Genomic DNA, 11,602 nt, shown 5'->3' on the forward strand with positions numbered 1-11,602 from the left:
AATATGTGGTGCAAAAAACCATGTGCTGTGGTTCTCTGTGCTCTTCAGAAGGAACACTTGCATAATTCTGAGGCAACCAACACCTGAAAGGTACGGAATATGCTATGTGGGTGATGAACTTCTCTTTTCCCTCTTTGAAGCCGGGTACCTTCTCTGGCCCAGGTAAATATAACTCCGGACTGGGAGGAAGGTATTGCATTTGCATGGTAAGGTGCGAGAGATAAGCAGGGTTTCAGGGGTTTACATTTTGACAGCGTAAGGGCCAAGGGAAAACGTCCCCTTTGGCCTCTGAAGATTCACTGAAAAATCAACTGACAAAAGGCAGATTAATAGGAGAAATGGCAGACAAATTTATTAATGTGCATGGAGAAGAATCATAGAATGATTACCCCAACACCCCGAAGTGGGTACAGATGCTTATATGCCATCTTGAGGTTCCAGAAAGAATGGGGGACTTGGATCATGGTCTGAAACAGGTTATGGTGGTAAATCATGCCTCTGTCCCATCCACTCTTACACCACAGCCAGTGCCATCATCTTACAGTATAAATGACATCACATTCCTTCCACATCATCCCCCTGCTTACAGTCCCTCAATTAGAGAAGTTTGAATCCTGCTCTACTGCAGCTGGAAGAACTATGTTCTCTTTGCCCCAAGGGCTTCATCATCCCCAGCCACCTGTCGCTGTCTTTTTAGCACACTAGTGTTTTTTTTTTTTAACTTTATCACAATTCATAAATATTTTGCTTGCTTGAATTTTTGTTGTTGTTGTTATCTTGCCTACCAGATAGTATCATTAATAAATCCAGAGATGTTTCTGCTTCTGTCTCATTCATTCTCATTTTCTAGTACGAAGCCCAAAGACTAGCACATGGTAGGATTTTATTCCCTATGTTTTTAAGTAAAAATCTTCAAACACAATGTTAACAGAATTTTGCAATGAATGCCTGTATACCTAGCATCTAGTTTCTATTGTTATATGTTCTTCATCACATATGTTTTCATTTTTCTATCCTTCTATCTATCCATCAATACATGGTTGACTTTTAATAAATTTATTGAATGAATGAATGAGTGTTACTCTTTTGGTCCATAGCCAGGAGCTGTCCATCTTGAGGTTGGCCCAATACAAACACTGAGCTTCTTTGTTTTTGTGTGGTCACAGGGTAGAAGGAGCTACATAATGTCCTCTTGGGTGGGAGTTTGCTAAGCTCTGTATCAGCAGATTCAGAAATAAGGACAAATCTTACTGGGGATCACTCCAGTAAGAGGATCTAAATATATTTGTGATGGAAGAAGAAAAAAACAGAAAATGCGGATGAGTGATTTTTTTTTCCCGCAAACAACTTAATGAAGATTGGTTAGTCCTATCTTGATATTTAAACTGCCTGATATGTTGACATTTTGTGTTTTTTGTTGCACAAGCAGATAAAAGTAATTGTTGACTTGGCCAATGCCAGGGAAAGAACATTTTACAATTTCTCGTTTGGTGAGTGACAAATGCAAGTTCACTGGGACCATGGAACCTTTGGCCTTTCTTGTTTTTAAAGTTCTGTACACATCATTGAAATATCTAAGTAATGGAAGCAAAGGAAAGACACACGAAAAGTGTTTCTAATCTAGGCAAACTGTGGTCAAGGTAAACAATGTCTCTGCCATGTCTGGAAAATAAACTTAGCAGGCAGGGAAAGTAATGCTTACTCTTCTTTCCCACTACACGCTGATAGGTTTTTTTTTCCCCAAACTATTTTTGATTATGTTTTTTGGACGCTGTATTATTATTTTGACCGCTCATAAGAAACACCTTCGAAGTGACATCCTGGGGTGGTGTTGTGCAATAATCTTTTATTAAGCTTTGCTGTGTCTATTCATGTTTAACTCTCTTATTTTTAGACGGAGGATTTTTTGAGAAGGTCAATGCCGTATCTTTGTGATTGAATTCCAAGAGTGCTTAGCAGGGGTCCATGTATATAAGGGTGTTGAATCATTATGAACTGGGAATGCATCCAAGTTCATGCTTAACTGAGAATTCTCTTAAATATTTAGAAGTGAAAGCAATCTTTCAAAATAGGCACGTGGGCTTTGGAAGCATAGAAATGGGTGAACACAGCATCCTAGGTACAGCAAAAAAAGTGACAGCTAGGACCTCGGCTTATCATTCCTCCAACCTTGGCTGTCTCCTAATGCTCTTCTTTTTATTTGATGGAGTTATACTTTCAAACGTTGGTGACACTCATCCCATCAACTTTCATTTGTTCATTTTGTCCTCCCCTGGGCTTTCGTGTACAAAATATTTGCAGGGCCTGGTGTGGTCCTGACCTGGATTTGCATCCTTGCTATGCTACTGGTAGCTAATCCACCTTGAATAAGAAATGTAACCTTTTCAAGTTTCAGGCTCTTTACCTGTAAGTAGGAGATCTTTGCACCTACTCCAACATGGAAAATGTGTCCAGCATGGAGAAGTCCCTTGATAAATGTTAGGTTTTTGTTACCATTTTAAGACCCGTTACCACATTGGATTAGTAAGAAATGATATGCTAGGGAGAAATATGCAATGTACCGTCTAGATATTTAGTGCAATATGAAAAAAAAAAGTAAATCTGGAAGTAGATATTTACTTATAAAATTAATTTTATTTTGCAAAACTCAACAAATACATGTTCAGATCTGGTTTCTCTTCAAAACATGTGTTTGTTTTTTTAACAAACATGCAAGTTAATTTGGCATGCCAAACATCTTTCTCTCCAGCTCGCCTTGGAAAAAATTTTTTCATAACACAAACAAGGGTGCAAATATTGTTCAAACCTATTTACATTTTTACCCTCTAGAATTACATACATTAATATTTATTGGGAGGAAAGCAAAACTGTAAAACTTAGTCTTTGGCATTCACATTCACTTCAGCAGTATAATTAAAACCTTGTATTTGTTTTAAAGATAAACACTTTGAAGGAAATTTAGTAAATCTTGTTTTGGCTCTGCAAAAGAGCCACTATATCAAAGCACTTAACTGGAGCTGTTGAGTTCCTGCTGGTAGAATATTACTTCCAGCCTACTTATTAGCTTTTCTTCCTGTGGCCCAATACATGCTTTTTTCCCCTCCGCTGAATAAAAGCACAAAAAGAAAACAATTTCCTTTCTCTTTTCCCTCCAGCATTATGCAAGGCAAGGCAATACCACAAATCACAATATCTGAATTTACTTCGATTATACTTTAGTTTCCTACACTTAAAATTATTTTGTATTATAATACTTACTTGGTTATCTAAAATCAACATTGTTGATTTTAAACGGTTATAAAGCCAGGCTTTAAGAAGCATTTAAAACAATTCATGAACTGTGTATGAAAGGAAATAATTGCCTCCAGCTTATTCTTTTGTATTTGAAGTAAAAGAATTTCCAGTATCATCAGTTTACTAGAAAATAAGACTTAGGGGTTCCATATAATTTCTTCACATCTTTTTATACATCATAAACAAAGATAGGATACTTCTGACAGTAGCCTAAAAAGAATTTTAAAAATTTACCCTTCAGTATAGAATAAGTGTCAAGGGAGGACTTTAAGTATGATTCTGGTAGGTCTGTTATGAGCTTATTTTCCAAAAAAAATTTTGTAGGAAATTGTTCTGATTTTAAATAAACTAAATTCATAGATTTGTGTTGAGAGAATTTGATTTGTGAGGTAAAGTCACTGTATTATCTATGGTCTGATGCACAATGTAGCATGTGCAAAAGAAACTAAAGAGACATCTACTTCAAACTCCAGGCAGAAAGGCAGAATATAAGAGTGCATAGAGAAGAGAGTGCTTTTCAGGTCAGATAGTGAAGGAAGACACAATAGTTACCTAAATCAATAAGTTGTAAGCAATATATAAATATGCAATGCCATTTCACTGAACGTGAACAAGATCAATTAGAAATGGTACTGTGATATCCACATATTTTTGAGAAAAATTCCCAAGCCAGGCGAATGTGGATTGGAATAAAGACATAGGCAGTGTATACCACCATAGCAATAATGGTTAGTAAGATGGTGTTAAACATAGATCGCTCCCAGGGCTCTAAAACAGCACAGCAGCTAATGATTTGGTATTGATAGTAAAGCCAGGAGAAATATTCCTTCACGCGCCTCAAATCCATGGTTGGCTCCTTCAAGTTGCAGTAAGTTTGTCCTGTTAAAAAATGTAACATATTAGAGGACAAGGAACCAAACAAAGAATCTCTTTAAATTTTCATGATCTCAGCATGTTAAAATCTTTCAAAGATTTGTTAAAGATCAGTGAATATATTACTAACATATGAATATTCTGTAAAATAATATATACTATATTAACTATAAAAATTAATAGTATTGTCACCACTACTAATAATTACTACTAAAATTGGCAGCAATAATACTATTAGTAACGGTAATATCTATCTAAACATGATAATTGTTAGAAATAACTTTCATGATAACAGTACCTAAAAATTGAGGTTAGCCTCATTTTCCTGAGCCATGTATACAAAGAGAAATAAAAGTTAACTTTTCTATTTCCTACAGCATATATTCTAACAGAAGATTTAAAACACGGTGTGCAGAGAAGAAATAATATAGCAAGCCCAAGGCTACTACTCTTAAGAAGGGCATGCTTGCAAATTTAGTCCTTGACTGGCATCTGAGAACGTGGCCTTTGGAATGTTCTCTCCATTTCCTAACAGATAAGGAAGATTCACTGTGCCTAATCCGTACAAGCAATACAATTTATAGTGAATATCTACTGTATTCTGGTAGTCTGGAATTTTTAATTGCCAAGCAAAGTGTGCCCACATGACCAGCCCCAATATAAACTTTGGATGCTGAATTTCTTTCTAATCGGTCTCCCCAGGCAGAAGCTGTACATACATTACTGCAGTTTTTGCTGGTAGAGAAAGGAACTCTTAGGTGGATAATGCTCCAGAATCTGGAGAAATTCATGTACATGCTTCTGATGCGCTCATGAATAGATACTCTGTGGATAAATATATGTTGACTCCCACAAGTCCTTCTGGTGAATCACTGGACATGTGGGTGGTCTTAGGGGTCCCCAAAACAAATGGGAAGCCCTAAGCGTACCTTTGGGTGGTCATTTGGTTTTGTAGTAAAGAACTTATAAAAACCTCGTTAGTGTTTCATTAGTCTTCAGATAGGACCACAGTTACAACCACAAGTAAAACTTCCCTGAAAGAAGTCATTTCTTAGAAAGCTTCCTGGGGGCTGGGCGCAGTGGTTCATACCTGTAATCCTAGCACTTTGGGAGGCTGAGGTGGGAAGGTCACTTGAGGCCAAGAGTTTGAGGCTACATGGCAAAACCCCATATCTACTAAAAAAATACAAAAATTAGCTGAGTGTAGTGGCTTGCGCCTGTAATCCCAGCTACTAGGGGGAGGGGGAGTGGGGGCGCTGATGTGGGAGGATGACTCGAGCCCGGGAGGCGGAGATTGCAGTGAGCTGAGATTGTGCCACTGCACTCCCGCCTGGGAGACAGAGGGAGACTCTGTCTCAAGGAGAGGAAAAAAAAAAAAAAAAAAAAAAAAAGCCTTCCTGGGAGATATTGCAGACTTTCATAGGCATAGTGGTGGGTGTCTCTGAAAATACAGGCTCATCTTTGTGCCTCTTTTGCTTACTCCTAAGAATAAGATGGTGTCGCATCATCAAAGTTCACTTTGATAACTTTTACTATTCAAAGCACAGTGAGGATTTTTAAAGATAATTTCTATCTTCTGATCTGAAAATGTCTCTTTTTTCTTTTGAGTATAAGCAAGATGCATTTGTTCTATAAGACTGTGGACTCCTTAGGCTATGGGGAAACCCTCATTGATCTTTGTATACTGGACGCTAGGACAATGCATGGCACAAAGATGGTCATCAGTAAGTATTTGCTGAAGGAATGAGTGGATGAATGAATAACAGGTAACCAACTTAAAAAAATAATTATAGAGCACTCATAGTATCAACGTAAGTAGAATACAGTTAGCTATTGTTGATTTTCATACAGCTTGGCTCTCATAAGAAGTGATCCATTTTGACAAGCATCATTTTCACAAAAACTTAAAATGGAAAGCCCCTGTGTGACCAGGTCACAATTATCTGTAATAATGGCTAAGATAATCCAGACAAATAGATAATACAAAACTGAAGCATTCTGACTTTCTTATGGAATGAAAAGTCAGCCTCCCGTCTTTCCTAGAAGCCAGAGTAAAAACTAAATAATTTGATTTAAATTACCTCAATAATTTAAATTATGAAATTTAAGTTGGTAGGTGGACTTCAGTGAGAAGTTACCTCCAATGTTCTTTCCCCCAGCTCTGGCTTCACAGAAACAGCAAAAGTCAATAGGGTTAGGTCTTGGAGGAAATGAATGACAGAAGGAGAGTGTCTTAGTCTGTTTGTGCTGTTATTACAAAATACCCTAGACTGGGAAATTTATAGATAATAGAGATTTATTTCCCAGTTCTGCAGGGTGGAAGTTCAAGATCAAGGGCCCAGCAGTTTTGGTGTCAGGTGAGGACAATGCTCCATCTCTGCTTCTAAGAATGCTATGTACATCACACAGCAGAAGGGATGGAAGGGCAAAAGGCTGACTCTGTGGAAAGCCTTCTTTTATACAGGCTTTAAGTGCCCTAAAGGAAAAATACCGTGTATAAGGGGCTGTGGGAAACCTAAGCACAGCTCTGAGGAAGAAACTTTTGAGATAAGGTCCGAGGGATCATTATGAGTCAAATAGATAGAATAGGCAGTGAGTGGGGAGAACAGCCAAGACAGAGGGAACAGTATGTGCAAAGGTTGTTGGTGGGAAGACGTAGGTTGGTTTCGAGGGGCCACCGAGGGAGCAGGGAGTGTGATGACACTGAAGAGGTGGGAATGGCCAGAGTGAGGGCAGGAGCTATAGGGGCTAGTTGGATAGGTTAACTGTTTTATCTTCAACCTCTGAGTTAGGGCAATGCTGTGGTGGGTTTGAGAGGAGGAGGGGTTAAGTTCATGTGATAACGCTGCATTCTGGAGTAGAGTTGAAATGACTTTGGAGCCCAATTATTTCAGAAAATCTGTACCTCTACTCTTCCCTTGGGCATTACTGTTTTGGAATGAACAGTGTAATGAGAACTTGTTTAAAATATTCTTAATACTCTTCATTTTTACAAATGAGATAATATTGCTTATTTAGAAATATTATTAACTTTTGTCTATATGTCATGGATTTTTATTATTTAATTAATTAATTAATTTATTTATTTGTTTTTGAGACAGAGTCTCACTCTGTCACTTAGGCTAGAATGTAGTGGCATAATCTTCGCTCACTACAACTTCTACCTCCCAGGTTCAAGAGATTCTCCTGCCTCAGCCTCCTGAGTAGTTGGGATTACAGGCATGCGCCATCATGCCTAGCTAATTTTTTTTTTTTTTTTTTTTTTGTATTTTTAGTAGAGATAGGGTTTCACCATGTTGGCCAGGCTGGTCTCGAACTCCTGACCTCAGGTGATCTGCCCGCCTCTGCCTCTCAAAGTGCTGGGATTACAGGCATAAGCCACTGCACCTGGCCTTGTTGTGGCTTTTACAACTGCACTAATTGCCGGGCTCGGTGGCTCACGCCTGTAATCCCAAAACTTTGGGAGGCCAAGGCAGGCGGATCACCTGAGTTCTGGAGTTTGAGACCAGCCTGGCTTACATGGCGAAACCCTGTCTCTACTAAAAATACAAAAAATTAGCTGAGCATGGTGGTGGGCACCTGTAATCCCAGTTGCTGGGGAGGCTGAGGCAGGAGACTCACTTGAACCTGGGAGGCAAAGGCTGCAGTGAGTCGAGATCTCGCCATTGCACTCCAGCCTGGGCAAAAATTCTGTCTCAACAAACAAACAAACAAACAAACAAACAAACAAACTGCACTAATTAAGCTAGGCCTGGTGGGGCAGGACAATAGTCTCAGGTACTAGAGAGGCTGAGGCCGGGGGAAGGATCCCTTTGTCCTAGGACTTCAAGTCCAGCCTGAGAAACCTAGTGAGATCCTGGCAAAAACAAAACAAAACAAAACACTCTAATTTTTTTTTTTTGAAATGCATTGATTAATTTCCTGGCTATTGCGTTCTCTATTAAAATTAGAATTCCTTGCTTGGGTAGCCCTAGCCAACACCTTAATGATGGCCTTGAGAAAGACCCTGAGCCAGAGGCACCCAGCTAATCTGTATCCAGATTCCTGAGCCATAGAAACTTCAAGATAATTAATGTCTATTGTTTTAAACTGCTAAAAATCAAACAATCAATCACTGAATAAAAGAAACAGCAGATAAAAAGCACACCAACCTGTATAACACCAACAGTGGATACATGGTAAGATCTTGATCACAAATACCCTAAATCTGCAATGACTTTAAATCTGGCTGTTTTAAATATACTTTTGCACTGCTAACCATTTAAGCGGTTAAGATTAAAAAAATTTTTTTTGCCAGTTTCCACAATCTCAGCCCTCTAAGTAGCTAGAACTGACATGTGAAGTGTCTCTTGAAAGCACTGATTGTCTCCTTTTCTTTGATTCATTTTCCCCTTATTGATGATAAGCAATTTTAAAGACAGTTTGTGTGTCATTTCTTATTATGTGAAGGTGAGAAGAGCGAGAGTTGGTTATTATTGGTGAACCATCTGCTACAATCTATTGTTAGAATGCACCCTATTTTTAGGTTCTAGATTTGCTTAGGTAATATATTTCTACCTTCTGTGAGTCAACTTTCTTATCTCCTATGGGACTATATACAAGATTAAAAGGAAAAAAACCACTTTAGACAATTTGATGAGTAATGTGGTTAGGAGAAATCATTCATTCATTGAATGAATACATTTTGAGTACTACTATGTGGCTCCTTCTGAATATTAATGGCTTTGGAAAGACTTTATTCTCAGAGGTATTACAGGCAGGAGATGGTCTTCCAGGAAGCAGCAAACTGGACCATGTAACAAACATGCAGTGATCAAGGGCCCAGGAATGAGCACTAAGTGGGAGTAAAGGACATGGAAAAATGCTAAGAAGAAAGCTAGAAAAAGAGGCTGCATTTGAGGAAATAAGATGACAGAAATACCGTGAAATTAATTATCCAGAGATAACCTAGAACTAGATGACAGCAAACATTTTAAAGTTCTAAATTTTCACAATGAAATGTGATCTTAATCTATCCACTTCCTTAGAGACCTAGCGCTACATCTCAGCAAAGCTAAACCAATAACTTGAAATGCTTACTTTATTCAGGCACACCATGCATCTCCTGTTTTCAGTTATGTGCTTTTGAAAAGATGACTTTCGATATATGGAAAAGAAGAAGGAGAGAGTAGTTTATTCTTTTTTTTTTTTTTTTTAAGCTTCCTCTAAACTTGATGACTTTAAAAATGTTCTTAGATCTTTCATGAGATTGTGTATTCAAAAGTGGCACTCCTAGGCAGACTGTGATGTGTCTTCAGGCAGGGATACAGTGGCCTGGGTACAGTTTGACTCTGACACGCTGAGACTGTGATAATACTTGCTGTAGACTGAATGTTTCTGTGTTGGAAGTCCACTAAAAGGTTATTTCATAGCTGGGAATGCAGAGAAAATGATTATTTCTTATTTCTGATTGTTGCTACTCTTTTATCAATGGGTGATGATTTTCCTCTCATTAGATTTGTGTGCAGTAGAGAAGGAGATAAAAGTTATACCTCCTCTTTCAGACAGAGAGGGAGAAGATTTGAGACTTATGACTCATATTATGCAGGGGCAGTACTTTGTTCTGGCTTGGATGCAGAAGAAAGTGAATAAATGTAACAATTAAGAAAAAAAACACATGTGGTAACATGAACATTGCTGTATGAGTCATGGGATGTGAACACTGTTGAGGGGAGCTTGCAGGAAAAGTATTGGCTGGGCTTGCTCAGGGAGCTCTTCGTTGTCGTTTTCTGTTTTGGGGAACAGCACTGGTAGGAAGTCAGGTAACTGCAATGAAAGAGGTGTAGCAGGTGATTTGGTACAGTGGCATTTACCTTGGAAATATTGCAGAAGATGTGATCCGTAGCCCTCCCCTGCCAAAAAAAAAATACCCCAAGTTATTGGATTTTCTCATTAAGGAATTTCTTATTCTAAAGGTAGCTATTCTCCTGGGGAAAATAGACTTAGTACATTTTGGTTTAAATTTACTTCTAGAATATCAGAATAAGGGACTAAATAGTCTGAAGGGCCTAAAGTTGATTTTTGGGTTAACTCCTTCTCAACTCACTTTGGAACTCTACATCAATCACTCAGCTTCATTTTTTTTTTTTTTTTTTTTTTTTTTTGTGCTTCATATTTGGAACCTGAAAATCTGAGAAGTGATAAAAGCGTCCTGCCAGTTTCAGAGACAGAGATGCTGTATCTAAAAAGAGACTCTTTCTGTACTCACAGTAGCTTTCTTTGGAAACAGCTTAATATGACTTACTCAAGTACAAGCCTTGCTTTAACTAAGTAATTCATTTATTTAAAAAATTAGGAATACAGCGATTTCCTTCCAAAGAACACAGTATGGAAAGGGGGATAAAAATGAGTAACTTTACAGTGGAGAAAACTGATAAGCCCTGCTTCAGGCAGATGATCAAGGCCAACATTGATCATTATTAATCATGTTGATAATAGGTCTTCATGATATGAAGTCAAAAAAGACACTTGACCTCTGTAGTCTTCTTCGTAGTAACCCATAGCTCCAGCCTAATCTAATACCTAAAGCCTAATGTCTGATACCTAAATAAAGGTATCAGACAAATTGCAATAGAGGGGCATTCTACAAGATACCCGACCAGTACTCCCCAAAACCCCCAAGGTCATCAAAAACAAGCAAAATGTGAAAAATTGTTATAGCCGAAGGAGGCTAAAGGAGGCATTATGACTAATTGTAATGTGATATCCCAGATAGAATCCTGAAACATTAAATGTCCCTGAAAAGGGACATTAAGTAATAACTAAGGACACATGAGTAAAGTAAGAACTTTAGTTAATAGTAATGTATCAATATTGGTTCATTAATTATAATGAATATGTTACAGTAATGTAAGATTTTAAAGGGGACACTGGATGTAGAGTATATGGGAACTCCCTGTATTGTCTTCTTGATTTTGCTGTAAATCTACAACTGCCTAAACAATGAAGTCTATCCAAAAGAGAAAAGATTAATTAGGAAAACCTTCTAAGGTCCAGATTTATCCCTATTCTAAACTCCAGTGAACTTTGCTGATGTTTTATTTCCTATCTGGAAAACTTTTCCCACTATGTACATAGATGAGTAATATCCTTGTATAAGACACTGGTTTTTAAAATATGTTAAACACAACAGAGAGGAAAAATACATCTTACATTGTGATCCATGGTGTACACACACACACACACACACACACAGAGAGAGAGAGAGAGAGAGAGAGTCGTATAACTGAAACGAACATCTCTCAAAAGAATACTTTGCAGGGCATGCTGATATTTTTTATTCTATTCTGTTTCATTATATTTATTCTTTTCTATTCTAGTTAATTCTACCTTATTTTGTTATTCTCTTCTTTCATTAAAAACATCCTGATTGTGATTTACTACATTGATTTCTTAA

At 37.8% G+C, this 11,602-nt stretch overlaps 1 protein-coding gene across 2 annotated transcripts; it reads right to left on the reverse strand.

Moving 5' to 3' along the window:
• Positions 1–2,614: 2,614 nt before the first annotated feature.
• SPTSSB (serine palmitoyltransferase small subunit B) lies at positions 2,615–10,060 on the reverse strand. Of its 2 annotated transcripts, XM_050779934.1 has the most exons (3): positions 10,020–10,060; positions 9,247–9,303; positions 2,615–4,173 (listed from the first exon to the last, which is right to left on the reverse strand). In XM_050779934.1, exon 3 carries the CDS (start codon positions 4,139–4,141, stop codon positions 3,911–3,913), a length of 231 nt encoding a protein of 76 aa, XP_050635891.1. In that variant the 5' UTR covers positions 4,142–4,173; positions 9,247–9,303; positions 10,020–10,060; the 3' UTR covers positions 2,615–3,910. The 2 variants fall into 2 exon arrangements, with proteins under 2 accessions (XP_050635891.1, XP_050635892.1); XM_050779935.1 differs by lacking the exons at positions 9,247–9,303; positions 10,020–10,060 and adding an exon at positions 5,258–5,336.
• Between the last annotated feature and the right edge of the window lie 1,542 nt (positions 10,061–11,602).

The sequence above is a fragment of the Macaca thibetana genome, chromosome 2 (assembly GCF_024542745.1).
Source record: "Macaca thibetana thibetana isolate TM-01 chromosome 2, ASM2454274v1, whole genome shotgun sequence".
In the NCBI taxonomy this organism is placed as follows: Eukaryota; Metazoa; Chordata; class Mammalia; order Primates; family Cercopithecidae; genus Macaca; species Macaca thibetana.

What these genes read in the sequence shown, in the direction of transcription:
- SPTSSB (XM_050779934.1), bottom strand. Translation starts at nt 4,141, where the DNA reads ATGGATTTGAGGCGCGTGAAGGAATATTTCTCCTGGCTTTACTATCAA.